Below are 17,484 nucleotides of genomic sequence, written 5' to 3' on the forward strand. Positions count from 1 at the left end.
TCGGCGGGGGCAGCAGCAGCTGAGGCAGCAGCTGAGGGAGCCGCGACGGCCGCGCCCCCCCCTCCTGACCTGGATTAGGCCCAGCAGCTCCGTGGCCGCCGCCGCCCCGCGGGGGGGCGGGGTGGGGAAGTGCTTCGTCTCCCCGCCCCCCCCCATCGCCGCCGCCGCCGCCGCCGCCGCCTCGTAGGAGGCTACCGCCGCGACCCCAGGGAACCCGCGGCCCAGCCTTAAGCCCCCAACCCCGGGGGCTGGCATGAGCGGCTCTTCGGCGGCGCCGGGGGGCGGGTTAGCCGTCGCCGCCTGAGCCCCGGCCTGCCGCCCGACCCCACCTCGCTGACCGAGGCTGAGCGCGGAGCGTGCGAACGACCCCGCTACTGCTTTCTTCCTCCCTCAGATCACACATCCCAGCCCCGGAAGATGGGGAACTGCCTCAAGTCCCCCACTTCGGATGACATCTCCCTGCTTCACGAGTCTCAGTCCGACCGGGCTAGCTTTGGCGAGGGGACGGAGCCGGATCAGGAGCCGCCGCCGCCATATCAGGTAGGGGAGGGTGTGTGTTGGGCAACGGGGGTGCGAGGAGTAGAGGCAGCTCTGGCTGAGATTGTGGGATCTTCGGGGCTGTCACTGCCCCTGGCCTGAGGGGCACTGACCCCCTTAGGGCTGGATATGAGGGTGATTGCTCCCCACCATCAGGATAGGGGGAATCCTTCACCTCCCCTCAAGCACTGCGTGGGGATGGTACTTGTCCTTGAGTTCTGGTATTCGAGTATGTGTGATATCCCCTTGGCCTGTGGCTGGTGGTTAGATGGTGGAGTTTGGAAGTGATATTTTCCTGCCTTTATGCCTGAACTGTGAGGTTTGGAGGTGATTTCCTCATCGCATCGGCAGCTGGATTCTGGGTTCTGGATAGGTGGTTACCCCCTCCCCCCCGTTTATACTTTCAAGTGCGATCATCCTCTCCTCCCTCCTGTCTGCCTGTATTCATTGGATCTGGTAGGCGTTCATTTCTCCCTCTGCTTGGGAGAAGATTTCCAAGTAGAGATTTTGGTTCCAGCAACATCGAGTTACTTGTTTTTATATATGTTTATATTAATTTTTAATCCCTCCTTTTGCTCCACCCCTATGACACACCTTTTAAACGCGCTGACTTAAGAGAACTTGCTTATCTTGAACTTTGGAAACCTTCAAACCTTACTTGAGAAATACCTTATGTTACTCGTGGTTCTCTCTTTGTATCAAAGACTTGTCTTCTAAATAGCTTCACTGCTTTTTGTACAGCAATCAGCAGCTCCAGATATCTTTACACAATTAATAAAGAGCTAAAGACTGCTTTAGAAAACTCAAAATAGATATGCAGATGTTATAATCCGTAATATATATAAATCTTTCCTCTACTTTTTCAATTTTAAATGATGCTGATTAAAAACTTTTTCCCCAGAAGGGCTTGGATAGTTAAGTGGCTTAATTTTTTTCATGAATGGGGTTTAATTTTCAAACTGGGCAGTCTCCTTTGTTGTTTCATGTGGTGACATCATTATCTAGTGTTATTCTTTTCTCATTCCTATGTAAATCAGTGTCTCACCACACCAGAAAAACCTGATCACATATGCTGGTTTTCTGAATAAAACCCTTCAGGGGCCTTTCATATATGCCAGTAAAGTCTAGTCTTTTAATTGTGGCATAGAGAAGTCTCCATGATTTCTCTCCCACATTCATATTACAGGCCTATCAAATACAACAGCCTGTTCACACATCTCTGCCTTAGCTCCATTTGCCCCCTCTGTTTGGAGCCCTTCCCCCAAGGTCAGCACGTGAACACGTAATCCTCTTTGAGGACTCAACTGTATCTGAAGTCCCTACATTCCCCTCCCTCTCACCCTGAATCCATTACTCCCTTCTTTGTGTCCCCCCTGAAGGAAGTGTCCACACTTTCATAAGCAGCCCATTTAACACTTGAATGTTATCCTTGTTTAGTTAGATGTGTGTCTCATTCTTGAGGCATTTCCCTCCTTCTCCAGTATAAGCTGTATGCAGGTAGGGACCCTGTGTTTCCTGTTTGTTGTATACGCAACATCTGGCTCATAGTAGATGCTTAGTAACTGGAGTGAGTGAAGACTGTAAGCCCTTGAGAACAGGGACTATGCCCCCTTAGTGCAATTTCTGGCACATAAGCACTTAAATGTTGAGTGAATTAATGAATTTGAATTCAGTTGTTTTGTAAATTTACACACCCATTTCTTCCAAAGAATTGTCACAAGGGAAGTCTCTTAAAAAATCCAAGCTAAGCCTAGATGTTTTTCTGAGTCTTTGAAGCAAGTAAATAGTTTATATTTCACTCTTGGTTTCCTTCATAAATGCTATAGGACAGTGTGCTTATTTCAGTTTCATAAGCAAATTTTTTTAGAGGTAATGAGTTTTTGCTTCAAAATCTCCTTCCATGTTCCCTAGCCCCCTTCTAAGCAAGTCAAATATCTTTGACTTTCTACACTCTTTCTCTTATATCCTTATGATAAATACAGTGTTAAGAATAACTTCTTTAGAATTTATGGGAATTGTATTTGCCTTTTCCAGGAGGATAAGATGATAAGAGGGTTTTTTTGGTGTCATGAAGGAATGTTTTTTGAAACATGTTGTTTGTGACAGCGGGAGTTTTTTGTGGTTGCCATTTCCTGAAATGAACGACCCAGATACTGATATGCAAATTTGGCATCAATTTGAAAGAAGTAATTTCTTTAAAGATAGAAGCATAAAAAGAGGTACTTTTGTAGAAATTTGTCTTACCTGAAGGAATTGAAGTTTTTAGGAATGTAAATCAGGTGATCTGAGAAACACTAATCCAAGGTAAATGATTTATATTTTCAGTGGATAGAAGTGACTTATTTTTTTCTTCAAAAATAGTGTATAATTGACAGAGCTACAGAAATATTGGCTTATTTCCTTAAAGAATAGTCTCAGTTACAGTAGGATTTTTAAAAAATTCATGGAGGGAATAACTGATTATAAAGGAACACATTTGGTATTTCTCTGTAGTGAGTGGTTAAAAGATGTACAATGTATCTATATGTCAAGAGCTCTATATAAAAAACTTCTGTAACATCCAGTTATTTCTTATTAGCAGGATCTGAGATTTGTTTTATCTATTTATGCTTAAATGTAAGCACTGCACTACTGTGATCAAAGTTGATGGGAAGTACATATTTCTCTCCTGGGTTTCTTTTGTAGCCTCCTAACTGGTCTCTCTGCTTTCACCCTTACCCTCCCTTTAGTCTGTGCTTAACCCATCATCCAGAGTGATTATGGTAAAACAGATCATGACACTCTACTCAACTTTCTGTGGATCCTCATTTCGTTCAAAGTAAAAGGCAAATTCCTTAGTGTCCCATAAACCCTACATGATCTATACCCTCTGCTCCCATACATAGCTCTTATGACACCTCTTACTACTCTGCCCTTTGCTGGCTTCCTCTGGCCTCCTTGTTTCTAGGATACTCCAGGACCTTTACTCTGGTTTTTTCTGTGCCTTGAGCACTCTTCCCCCAGGTATCATCATGGCTGACTCCCTTACCTTCAAGTTTTTAGTCAAATGACACCTTCTTACACCCTCTCTGACCACCCTATTTAAAAGTGCACTTGCCTTGGCACCCTGGAATTCTTGCTTACCCTGTTCTATTTTTTTCCCATAGCATTTATCACTTTCTAACACATTACCTTTACTTATTATATTTATTGTTTATTATCTGTCTCCTCCTGCTAGGTGGTAAACTCCCTGAGGAAAGGGGAGTTTTTAAAAAATTGTTGTTTCCCAAGTGCCTAAATAGTGCCTGGCACACATTAGGCACTCAGTTGTTGGTTGAATGACTGGATTTCTTTTAAATGAATTAATATATTTATTTTGAGGCAAGTGCAGTAAAATGTTTTATAAGAATTATGCACATTCCTAGTGCCTTTTTCCTTTATAATGGATCATTTTTAAGGAATCAATTCTAAAGATCAAATCCCAATAATACTAAATATAGGAATTGGTTTAAAATAATTATTGATAAAATAGGTTTTTTCCACCTTGTTTATATTCTATAACAAAATGTTTATTTTGTGAGAAAGAACTTAAATCTTTGTCCTTAAAGAAATTGGAGGGAAGAGGTTAGAGCTTTTCTTGAATTAGAAGGTAAAAAACAAAGAAATTTGGCATACCGTCTACTCTTTCCTTCCTGAATGTTTAAAAAGAATACAGAGGAAATCTGCCCATCAAGGGCAGTCTTAGAAGGGTTGTGAGAGGGAGGATAAGTCATGAAAGGCTGAGGAATGAAGGTTGATAAGAGGAAAGGGCCAGCCAGGTAGGTAGCCCAGCTTTGAAAGGTGTAAGTGAACAGATTGAGAAACCACTAACTAGTCACTCTAAAACCCCCATTTCTCATGGCTAATTTGGGAGTGGCACTCTGTTAAATTAATATTCATTGACAACAAAAAAGCACTTTACAGTACTTTAATCTGAATATATATATACATATATAAATAAAGTGGTATCTCTCACTTTTGCAGTAGTTATGTAGTTTGAGATTTACTCGTCTCTTCCTTCTGCTGTGCACTTTGTGATTAATACATTTGAGATTTTAAAATCAAAAGAAAAATTATTGGTAATACAGCACTGAGTGCAAGTGTAGCTCTGGTTTTGGAGTCACATGGGTCTGAGTTCATATCACTTACGTGTAAAATATGAAGAGTTTATCAGATTATGTTGTGTCTTGAGGAACTTCTTTCACAAATAACAAAACATAACATTTTGGATATTTCAAACTGACTGAAGGTTACTTTTTTTTTTTTTAAGGCTTGGTCTCTCCTATGGAACTCATTAAAAGTAACCCCTCTCGTTTAAAGATCTAGAATATAAGAAAATACTCATTTTTAAGCATTCAGAGCTGTAATAGTAATAATACCTTGTTTTTCTGGTATCTTTATGAAGTTAAGTTCAGGTAGTTGAATTTTTTTTTTATGTATTAGTGTTTTGTTTACTATTTTGTTGGAAATTACCTCAATGTATCTCACTTATCTTGCTCTTATTAAACAAATTATTTAACTTAAAAAAAACTCCCTTTGTGTGAAATTTTATCCCTCCCCTCTTGAAATTTTACCTTTTCATTGAGGTGCAGATCAACTCCAACCTCTTTAATAAAGCCTCCACTGACCATTTTTTTCCCCTCTCCTGATTTCTTCAAGTGCAGTATTTTCTGTTTGTAATATTTATCTGGAAATCATATATTATCTTATTAGCTCTCGGTGCTTTAACATTTATTATTTTTCCAGATTACTGTTTCCTTAAAAGTGCGAATGATGTGTTAAGATTTTAAAAGTTTCTCAGTGGAGTGGAATGGTACCTTACACATTGTAGACACCTGGTGTCTAACTTAGAACTCTGCCTTCTCCCTCTTACACTGTCACCACTGGAACTGAGGTCTTCATGACCTCTCACAATTACCTATTTGATGTCTCCTCTTCCATGCATTTCATCCCCAACCATTTATTGTTCAGTAAATTCTATCCAAATCAGATTCCCTTGCCTCTTAATCCTTAATGATTCTTCCCGACTCATCACTGAAGATCTGTCGTAGCATTCAGAGTTATGATCTGGCTTCTTTTATACTTTTCCAGCTTTTCGTAGTCTTACATAAAACCTATACTCTGGTCAGACTGGAGTTTGCTATGTTCTGTATATGCCTTCTGCTTTCCAGCCTCTGCCTTTGCTCATTCTATTCCTGTTGCCCAGAATACTCCTCTTTATACACTGCTTTACCCTTCCTATTTGATTTAACTTATTTATAACAATGTTGCCTGTACCCTACTAGAATCCAAGTCTGATGATTCATCTTTGCATTGCTAGAACTGTGCTTTTCACATAGCAGGCACTCAAATACTTGAGTAAATGTGAAAATCAGTTATTGTGTTTTTCTGTGAGTGTGAAGTCTTATGGTTGTTCGATTATTTATAAATTGTTCCCAGAATCCTGTGCTTTAGTGTTAGGCTTTTGTACTTTAAAGGATTCTGCTATTTTTCTCTCCCACATTAACTATTTTATCTGACTATATTCAGTTTTGTCCTATCACTTCTAATTTATAATGTGCATAAGCTTTGGGAAAGTTAATCTGTTTACCTCGTTTTCATTTGAGTTTAGTCTGTGTTCTGTGTAGCTCAGCTTGCCTCTTCTGTTTTTTTTAATAACTAAGCAAATATCTTTGCTTATTTATTTGTAACCATTGTTACAAGGGTTTTGTTTGTTTATGCATGATCTACCCCTCTGGATGTCCTTTAATTAAGGCAGATTCTTTGCCATTAAGAATGTATGAGCACCTTTAAGAGTAGGACAGTCTGCGTGTCAATTTAATTCTAGAGCCAATTATAGGGTAACTTGAGAAGATAGGGGTAATGAGTACTTGGTACATAAGGTCTGAGACTTTCTTAAAATATTTTTTAGTTAGCACTTTCTAGTATATATTTTTGTAAAATTTAGATCTTTTAAAAATCATAATATAATACTTTAGGTAGAAGGGGATTGTTTTTTTAAGATCTTAATTTTATTTGGGTCCTTCTACATAGAAAAATTGTCACAGAATGGCTACTATAGGTTTTCCCTGACTTTTTTTCTTCAACTTGTACCACTTCTTTCTGTCTTTACTGTCTCAGCCAAGTTCAAAATTTCTAGAAATGAGGAAGGAAGTGAAAAGAGGATGATTGTAAATACAGTTGGAATTAGATGTTGTATTTCTTTGTCATCTTGCCTCAAGCCATTTCTGAATGTAATTATCTTCTGTGTATTACCTTTCTTAAAGCAAAGAGTTAGGGATTATGTGTTTCTGTCCTGTATCAACAGATTATTAAAAAATAGGCTGTAACAAATTTCCAGAAGTTGATTCCTTGTCAGTAACTTTTAATATTGAATTTAACAAATATTTATGACATTGTTAACCTGTTCAGTATTCAGGATTTTTGCAGTTGTGATGTAAATGAAATCAAGAGTGAGGTGGTAAAGATACTAAAGACTCAGAGTGGAAATGTGAGTGAAAGATGTGAGGAAAAGCTAGCATATAGATAGCCAAAGTGTGTGTGTTTTTAATGGCAGAAGAAATTGCTACATGCAGTTGAAAAGTAAAGTGATAAGGGAGAACTAAATATATTTTCTGCTCTTGGAGAATCTGCCTGACCTTTTGGTTTTGATATTCAATTTGACTTTATGGTATGTTGCTTTTCAAGTCTTGGAAGAGTTCCTTATTGTAACCAATTAAAAATACTTTGAGTTCATTTTAATATGAATGCACATATACCTATCTTTTAATTAAATAGCCAACATGGAGTGTGCTCCCAGGGGCAGTTGAGTAATTATCTTGTTACTTAATCCAGAGAGCATACAGTAAGGTAAGTAAGGGATATGAAGGTGTGGGAATGAAGAAAGCAATCCTCCAGATATATTAGTTCCTAAATTTATTAAAACTTCATGAATTCTTATGAAGCTGAATGGCTTTAAGAAGAATGAGACTTTTATAATTGATCCATTTAGTTAAAATTACATGTAATTTTGTATAACAATTTAATTCTTACATATGTGGCAAAAAAAGCAGTTTACCGTAAACTGAATAGCAAGGATTTAAGGATAAAAACCAGGACACTTGATACTTCGTTTCTTCTATCGGTCAGCAGGTATGTGTTGGGCACCAAGGTGAAAGGAGAAATGAGTCCTTTACCCTTAAGGAGCTACCACTTTAAGGAGACAAGATTAATGTATATACATGAAGCATTTATTCAGTGTGAAACAGTATAATCAAGTATTAAACTTGAGACTTTTTAAGTTAGAGGATCAATTTATGATAGGGCAGTGAATCAAAAAATAACTCTTTAGCTTCTGAAGACATCAAATGATGAACATAAATGTAAAAAATAATAAAAGCAAAAGAACTGCCCTGATTAAACTGTGAGTTGGGGAGCTTGGAGCTGGAAGAATAATCAATAGGTGGTGAGCATGAATTTAGAGGGAGTTGTATAATGTTGTACAGTTAAAGTATAATATGTGCGTGTGTGTGTAAAACCTTTTTATTGCTTATATACAATAAAGAGTATATCTTTAATAGTATAAATAACATCTTAACTATATAGTCCAGTGACCTTTTACATATTATAACCACCATCAAGATATAGCCAATATCCAACCCCCCAAAAGGCTCCCTCTTATCTCCTCTAACAGTCAATACCCCTTCCCCAAAGGTAACTACTGTTCTGACCTCTTACCACCTTCTATTTGTTTTGCCCAGTTTTGAACTTAATTTGTTCAGCGTTGTTTGTGAAATTCGGTTATGATGTTCCATATTTGTGGCAGTAGCTCATATTATTTTTCATTGCTGTAGAGGATTCAGTTGTATAAATATACTTTTAAAATCCATTTTACTATTAATTCATATTTGGGTTGTGTTAGTTTTTGACTGTATGAATGTGCTGTGAACATTTTTTTAAATATACGTAAATATCTATTTGGTTTATATTCAGGAGTGGAAATTCTGGGTAATGGAACAGGTATATATTTAGTTTTTCCCACAATAATTTATTATGGAAATTTCAAAAACAAGAGAAGTTGACAGAATTGTTTGAATACCCATATTCCTACCACTTAGACTGTAGTTAACATTTTGCTATGTTTGTTTTAACACATATCCAGTCCCTTTATCAATCCATCCTATTTTTGGATGCATTTCAAAATAAGTTGCCAAAGTGGTTTCACCACTTTACACTCCTGTCAGCTATATACGAGAGTTCTGTTTGCTCTACATCCTTACCAGCACCTGGTATTGTCAGTCTTTTATTTTAGACACTCTGATAAATGTGTAGAAGTGTTTCATTGTGGTTTTAATTTGCATTTCCCCAATGAGAAGTGCATACCAGTATGCATACTAATGGTCTCTTACTGTTTTCAAGATTCATCTATGTTGTAGCATGTATTAGGACTTCATTTCTTTTATTGTGAAGTATTTCATTGTGTGGATCAACCACATTTTGTTTAGCCATTCTTCGTTGATGAACATTTGGGCTTCCATTTTTTGGCTCTTATGAATGCTTTTATAAACATTTGTGTGCAAGTTTTTGTACAGATATGTTTCCATATCTCTTGGTTATACACTTCCTAATAGAATTGCTGTGTCACATAATTCCATGTTTAACCTTTTGGGGGACTGCCAAACTCCAAAACACTTGTAGTATGGTTTTACATTCCCACTAGCAGTGCACAAGGGTTCCAATTTCTGCACATCATCACCAAAACTTATCGTTTTTTTTTTTTTAATTATAGCCATTCTAGTGCCGATGAAGTGGTATCTCATTGTGGTTTTGGGGTTTTTTTTAAATTAATTAACTTATTTGTTTATTTATTTTTGGTTGCGTTGGGTCTTCGTTGCTGCGCTCAGGCTCTCTCTAGTTGCGGTTAGCGGGGGCTACTCTTCATTGCAGTGCATGGGCTTCTCATGCGGTGGCTAGATGCGGTGGCTTCTAGTCGCAGAACACAGCCTCTAGGCACGCGGGCTTCAGTAGTTGTGGCTCGCAGGCTCTAGAGCACGGGCTCAGTAGTTGTGGCACACAGGCTTTAGTTGCTCCGTGGCATGTGGGATCTTCCCAGACCAGGGCTCGAATCCCCTGCATTGGCAGGCAGATTCTTAACACTGCGCCACCAGGGAAGTCCTCATTGTGGTTTTGATTGCATTTCCGTAAAGGCTCACATTGAGCATCTTTTCACGTGCTTCTTGGCCATTTGTACATCTTTGGAGAAATGTCTATTCAGATCCTTATTGAGTTGTAAGTGTTCTTTATATATTCTGATCCCTTGTCAGATATGAGATTTGCAAGTTTTCTCCTGTTTTGTGGACTGTCTTTTCACTTTTTAAAAATTAATTTTTATTGGAGTATAGTTGATTAACAATGTTGTGTTAGTTCCTGCTGTACAGCAAAGTGAATCAGTTATACATATATCCACCCTTCTTAAAATTCTTTTCCCATATAGGTCATTACAGAGTGTTGAGTAGAGTTCCCTGTGTTATACAGTAGGTCCTTATTAGTTACCTATTGTCAATCCCAATCTCCTAATTTATCCCCTACCCCCCTTCCTCCTTGGTAACCATGAGTTTACCTTCCTTTAAATCTTTATGTCCCTTCCTCTTAGTTAATTACAGACAGAGAACATATGTGACATGAATAATCCTTCTATTGAAAGCGCTCAGAGAAAGGGTATGAAGTGGTATTTTTCAGAAGAACATAATGTTACTGGGAGCAGACTAACAGCTGTTTTGGTGATGAGAATTTCAGAATTTTGGACAAATAAAGACAGCGATAGTCATCTACTCTGAGACTGTTTTAAGACTGTTGTCAGAATCTTTGGAAGTGAATGCAAACAAAAAGCCAGTAGATTTTGTAATTATACCCTATAAAGCTCTTTTCTGCTTCTAGAGACCCTAACAAGCATACCCTGTTCAATTTCATGTTTTATTTGTACTTTTCCATCATTTCTGCAAAAAAAAAACCCTTCAAATATCATTATTAGATCTTTGTGAGTGATTGCTCCTGCTTGTTCCTACAGATAGACTAGTTTGGGGGGGGTGGTTTAATTTTTATGGGAGTATAGTTGATTTACAATGTTGTGTTAGTTTCTGCTGTAGAGCAAAGTGTATCAGTTATACATATACATATATCCACTCTTTTTAAAATTCTTTTTCCATATAGGTCATTACAGAGTATTGAGTAGAGTTCCATTTGCTATACAGTAGGTCCCTGTTAGTTATCTATTTTATATATAGTAGTGTATATATGTCAATCCCTGTTGCCCAATTTATCCCTCCCCCCTTTTCCCCCCTGGTAACCATAAGTTTGTTTTTTACATCTGTGACTCTATTTCTGTTTGTAAATAAGTTCATTTGTAACATTTTTTTAGCTTCCACGTATAAACGCTATCATATGATATTTGTCTTTCTCTGTCTGACCTACATCACTCAGTGTGACAATCTCTAGGTCCATCCATGTTGCAGATGGCATTATTTCATTCTTTTTTTATGCCTGAGTAATATTCCATTGTATATATGTACTACATTTTCTTTATCCATTCTTCTGTTCATGGACATCTAGGTTGCTTCCATGTCTTGGCAGTTGTATATAGTGCTGCAGTGAACATGGGGGTGCATGTATCTTTTCCAGTTATGGTTTTCTCCAGATATATGCCCAGGAGTGGGGTTGCTTATCCTATGGTAGCTCTATTTTTAGTTTTTTAAGGAACCGCCATAATGAATCTAAAAGAAAAAAAATTGGCTCTGACAAACCTAGGGGCAGTACAGGAATAAAGACGCAGATGTAGAGAATGGACTTGAGGACATGGGGAGGGGGAGGGGTAAGCTGGGACGAAGTGAGAGAGTAGCATGGACATATATACACTACTAAATGTAAAATAGACAGCTAGTGGGAAGCAGCTGCCTAACACAGGGAGATCAGCTCGGTAGAGGAGTCTGATGGGGAGGGTGGGAGGGAGATGCAAGAGGGAGGGCATATGGGGATACATGTATACATATAGCTGATTCACTTCGTTATGCAGCAGAAACTAACACAACATTGTAAAGCCATTATATTCCAATAAAGATGTTAAAAAAAAAAAAAAAGGAACCACCATACTGTTCTCCATAGTGGCTATACCAATTTACATTCCCACCAACAGTGTAGGAGGATTCCCTTTTCTCCACACCCTCTCCAGCATTTATTGTTTGTAGATTTTTTGGTGGTGGCCATTCTGACCGGTGTGAGGTGATACCTCATTGTAGTTTTGATTTTCATCTCTCTAATAATTAGTGATGTTGAGCATCTTTTTTTTAAATTAATTAATTAATTTTTGGCTGCATTGGGTCTTTGTTGTGTGTGGGCTTTCTCTAGTCGCGGGTGTGTGGGCTTCTCATTGCGGTGGCTTCTCTTGTTTCGGAGCACGGCCTCTACGTGTGCTGGCTTCAGTAGTTGTGGCTTGCAGGCTCTAGAGCGCAGGCTCAGTAGTTGTGGTGCACAGGCTTAGTTGCTCTGTGGCATGTGGGATCTTCCTGGACCAGGGCTCGAACCCACATCCCCTGCATTGGCAGGCGGATTCTTAACCACTGTGCCACCAAGGAAGCCCTGTTGAGCATCTTTTCATGTGCTTTTTGGCCATCTGTATATCTTCTTCGGAGAAATGTCTATTTAGATATTCCAACCATTTTTCGATTGGGTTGCTTTTTTTTTTGATATTGAGCTGCATGAGCTGTTCGTATATTTTGGAGATTAATCCCTGTTGGTCACTTTCTTTGCAAATATTTTCTCCCAGTCTGTGGGTTGTCTTTTTGTTTTGTTTATGGTTTCCTTTGCTATGGTCTTTTCACTTTCTTTTTTTTAAAAATTAATTTATTTATTTTTGGCTGCGTTGGGTCTTCATTGCTGCGCGTGGGCTTTCTCTAGTTACCGCGAGCGGGGACCGCTCTTCATTGCGGTGCGCAGGCCTCTCATTGCAGTGGCTTCTCCCTAGCACGGCTTCTAGGCACGTGGGCTCAGTAGTTGTGGCTTGCGGGCTTAGTTGCTCCGCGGCATGTGGGATCCCCCCGGACCAGGGCTCAAACCCGTGTCCCCTGCATTGGCAGGCGGACTCTCAACCACTGGGCCACCAGAGAAGCCCTCTTTTCACTTTCCTGATGGTGTTACTTGAGCACAAAAATTGCTAATTCTGGTGGATCCAATTTATTTTTTCTTTTGTCACTTGAGCTTTTGGTGTTGTGTCTAAGAACATTTTACCTAACCCACATTCACAAAGATTTACTCCTGTGTTTTCTTTTAAGAGTTAATTTTTGTGTGTAGTGTAAGGAAGGCCCAAATTTATTATTTTGAATGTGACTATCCTGTCAGAGCACCATTTGTTCAATATTTCCCCATTGTTGTGCCCCACATTAATTGTCCGTTAAGTGTTAAGGGGTTATTTCTGGACTCTTCAGTTATGTTCCATTGATCTACATGTCTGCGCTTGGCTTTTCTTGTTGTGGAGCACTGGCTATAGGCATGTGGACTTCAGTAGTTGTGGTGTGCGGGCTATAGAGTGCAGGCTCAGTAGTTGTGGCACACGGGGTTAGTTGCTTTGCGGCACGTGGGATCTTCCCGGACCAGGGATCAAACCCGTGTCCCCTGCATTGGCAGGCGGATTCCTAACCACCACGCCACCAGGGAAGTCCCTACATGTCTGTTCTTTTTTTTTTTAATTTAAATTTTATTTGTTTATTTTTGTCTGCGTTGGGTCTTCGTTGCTGTGTGCGGGCTTTCTCTATTTGCGGTGAGTGGGGGCTACTCTTTGTTGCAGTGCACGGGCTTCTCATTGCAGTGGCTTCTCTTGTTGTGGAGCACGGGCTCTAGGCACCTGGGCTTCAGTAGTTGTGGCACACAGGCTCAGTAGCTGTGACTCACGGGCTCTAGAGCACAGGCTCAGTAGCTGTGGCACACGGGCTTAGTTTCCCTGCGGCATGTGGGATCTTCCCGGAGCAGGGATCGAACCCGTGTCCCTTGCATTGGCAGGTGGATTCTTAAACCATTGCAGCAGCAGGGAAGTCCCTACATGTCTATTCTTTTTATTTTTTTTTGCAGTACGCGGGCCTCTCACTGTTGTGGCCTCTCCCGTTGTGGAGCACAGGCTCCAGATGCGCAGGCTCAGTGGCCATGGCTCACGGGCCCAGCCGCTCCGCGGCATGTGGGATCTTCCCGGACCGGGGCAGGAACCCGTGTCCCCTGCATCAGCAGGCAGACTCTCAACCACTGCACCACCAGGGAAGCCCTACATGTCTATTCTTAATGCTAGTCCTATACTAGTTTTGCAGTAAGTTTTGAAGTTATGAGGTGTGAGTCTTCAGACTTTGTTCTTATTATTCAACATTATTTTGGCTATTCTTAGTCCCTTATAATTCCATATGAATTTTAGGATCAATTGTCAATTTCTGAAAAGAAATCAGCTGGGATTTTGATAGGGCCACATTTGATTTTTTTTAAATGAATCTACACTAAAATATCATTATTATCCAAAATCCATAGTTTATATTAAGGTTCACTCTTGATGTTGTATACTCTATGAGTTTGGACAAATGTACAATGACATGGATTCTCCGTTATGTATAGTATCATACAGAATATTTTGCCTGCCTAAAAAATCCTCTGTGCTCCACATGTTCATCCCTTCCTCCTAACCCCTGGCAACCACTGATCTTTTACTGTCTCCATAGTTTTTCTTTTCCAGAATGTCATATATTTAGAATCAAACAGCATGTAGCCTTTTCACATTGGCTTCTTTCACTTAGTAACATGCAATGAAGTTTATTCCACGTTTATCCATGGCTTAATAGCTCATTTCTTTTTAGCACTGAATAGTATTCCATTGTCTTGATGCACCACAAGTTTATCCATTTACCTACTAAAGCATATCTTGGTTGCTTCCAAGTTTCGGGAATTATGATTGAAGCTGCTGTTAACATCCATGTGCAGGTTTTTGGGTGGATATAAGTTTTCAACTCCTTTAGGTAAATACCAAGGAGCATAATTGCTGGATTGTATATGGTAAGAGTATGTTTGGTTTTGTAAGAAACCGCCAAACTGTCTTTCAAAGTGGCTGTGCCATTTGCATTCCCACCAGCAGTAAGGGAGAGCTCCTGTTGCTCCATCCACATCCTCGCCAGCATTTGATACTGTCAAGTGTTTTGAATTTTCACCATTCTAATAGGTGTAAGTGGTGTTTTTGTTTGCTTGTTTTAATTTGCAATTCCCATTGCTTCTCAGTGTCCGCCTCTACCCCCTTAGGTGAAGAAGAATAGAATGCTCTGGCATATATCAAAATGGTTCCTTTCCCACTCCTCTTGGGAGCATGAGGGGAATTTTTCTCTGATACTCGCTGGGAACACCTGGTAAAGCTCATGGAAATAAAACTTACAAATTGACTGTGGGGTCCCCCTGGAGTTTTTAACTCAGACTTGTTCACACTGAACCCCTAGTAATCATACAGTCCCCAGAAGAATTACAGTTCAGGTGTTCCTATCCCAGCACTGGTTCTGCTGACAGGTTTCTGCTCTGGTAAGTTGTGATTTTCTGTATCCATCTGTCTGTCTCTTAAGTTTTGGGGTCAGCAGTTTGCTCTGTGACCCCACATCTCTGACCAGTCTAAGAAGAGTTGTTGATTTTTTTGTTAGGGTGGTGTGGTGACTTCTAAGCTTACTTGCTAGATCAGAAACTGGGAGTTCTTAATTTTCATAATAATTATATGAAAGTGAATGTTATTCCCATCTTATAGATGAAGAAATAGGTTTTAGCAGTAGAGCTAGTCAGCTATGAGAATTGAGTTTTAGATGGTAGAGGTAATTGCACAGCGTGGCAGAGGAATAGTAGAAGAATCAAAATAGATATGGTGGGGCTTCCCTGGTGGCGCAGTGGTTGAGAATCCGCCTGCCAATGCAGGGGACACGGGTTCGTGCCCCGGTCCGGGAGGATCCCACATGCTGTGGAGTAGCTGGGCCCGTGAGCCATGGCCGCTGAGCCTGCGCGTCCGGAGCCTGTGCTCCGCAATGGGATAGGCCACAGCAGTGAGAGGCCCGCTTACCACACACACACACACACAAAATAGATATGGTAACACTGGATTTGACTCAAAGGCAGTCATGGGGACCTGGGAGTCCTTTTCCAGTAAAGTGAATCTGTCAGAAGAATGGAATATTGGAATGAAGTGGTTTATACGTGATAATTGAGGTAATGAGACTCCTTTTATAATAAAGTGGGTCTTCTAAAAAGATCTCTTAAATCATATAAAGGTAAGTTTCATATAGCACAGCAGTGTTCTGCTAAATTGACAGAAACATCCCTGTGTGTAACATCTATTTTGTCATTTGAAAATACACACCACTGTCACTCAGTAAAATGCTAAAGTTAACAAAGTGTTTTTGGTGTTCCAATGTCCTCTTTCTATCCTCAATTGGTGATTCCCCTTTCACCTTTCTTTTCTCCATTAGGTGATCAGGGCTCCCTGTCTAACCTTTCTCTCTCAAATCAAACATTGTACATTTGCCATTAATTGATATTAAGGCACCAATTCCTGATTGAGGCTAATTTATAGTATAGTGTGAATGTGTTTTATTTAGCATTATCTCCACTAGTCATTTGTATCCTAGTTTCTTGCCTTTTACTGTGATTTTTTTTTTAATTTTTTTTTTTTTTTGGCTGCGTTGGGTCTTCATTGCTGCACGCAGGCTTTCTTTAGTTGTGTCGAGCAGGGGCTACTCTTAGTTGCGGTGTGCTGGCTTCTTGCGGTGGCTTCTCTTGTTGCAGAGCATGGGCTCTAGGCACAAGGCTTCAGTAGTTGTGGCATGCAGGCTCAGTAGTTGTGGCTCGCGAGCCCTAGAGCACAGGTTCTGTAGTTGTGGCGCACGGGGCTTAGTTGCTCCGCAGCATGTGGGATCTTCCCAGACCAGGACTTGAACCTGTGTCCCCTGCATTGGCAGGTGGATTCTTCACTGTGCCACCAGGGAAGCCCTGTGATGTTTTTTTAAACGTAGAAGTAATAGAAGTAGATTTGAAGCTTAAGAGGGCCCTGAAGCCATAGGTACTGATAAGTATTCTGTTCAGGGTAGTGAAGGAGCAAGGTGACTTAAAAAACAAGACTTAAAAAGATGGGGTATTGAAATCACACAGGAGAACTGAATGGATCCAGTTGTAGAAAGTACAACTGCAATTAGATTTAAGTGAAATTTTCCAATTCAAACAGTTTATTTTGGATAGATAAGTTTTGGATAGAAACCTTCTAAAATATGTTTTACATTTTTAACTTTTTTTAAAATTCCAGAACACTGTCTTTGGTAACAGGGTCTTTCTAAGACTGATTCGCAGCTGGGTCTTTTCAAACTTCACAATGCTCCCTTTTCATTCTCACTCCTTCCCCCATAAATCACTGAAATTCTGATTTATGAGCAGATTTTCATCTCATTTTACTGATTCAAAACATATTAGAAGGATTAGTTTATTATTCTCTGTAGGTGATAGAATGGTGCCCCAGAGTCTTATTATGTAGGAATATTTGTGTTACTGAATGAAATCTATTCTGCTTTTAATTCTTTTCTTTTTTTTTTTTTAATTGGTTGCACCAGGTCTTAGTTGTGGCTTGCCGGATCCTTAGTTTTGGCTCTCAGGTTCCTTAGTTGTGGCTCAGCAGCTCCTTAGATGCGGCACTCAAGCTCCTTAGTTTTGTCATGTGAACTCTTAGTTGAGGCATGCATGTAGGATCTAGTTCCCTGCCCAGGGATCAAACCCGGGGCCCCTGCATTGGGAGCGTGGAGTCTTATCCACTGTACCACCAGGGAAGTCCTTCTGCTTTTAATTCTTGTACCAGCATTTTATAATTTTTTTTTCTCATTGTCTTCCCACTGTCTGATGGTTCTTCATCTGCTGTTA

General features: G+C 39.9%; 1 protein-coding gene across 1 annotated transcript in view; it reads left to right on the forward strand.

The window, feature by feature from the left end:
* The first annotated feature begins 245 nt into the window (after positions 1-245).
* RNF11 (ring finger protein 11) overlaps positions 246-17,484 on the forward strand; it is a 37,992-nt gene continuing 20,753 nt past the window's right edge. Inside the window, exon 1 of the mRNA XM_060083440.1 lies at positions 246-540. Within this exon, the coding sequence (XP_059939423.1) occupies positions 418-540 (123 nt within the window). The 5' untranslated portion in view covers positions 246-417. The remainder of the gene's footprint in view (positions 541-17,484) is intronic.

The sequence above is a fragment of the Mesoplodon densirostris genome, chromosome 2 (assembly GCF_025265405.1).
Source record: "Mesoplodon densirostris isolate mMesDen1 chromosome 2, mMesDen1 primary haplotype, whole genome shotgun sequence".
Taxonomy (NCBI): domain Eukaryota; kingdom Metazoa; phylum Chordata; class Mammalia; order Artiodactyla; family Ziphiidae; genus Mesoplodon; species Mesoplodon densirostris.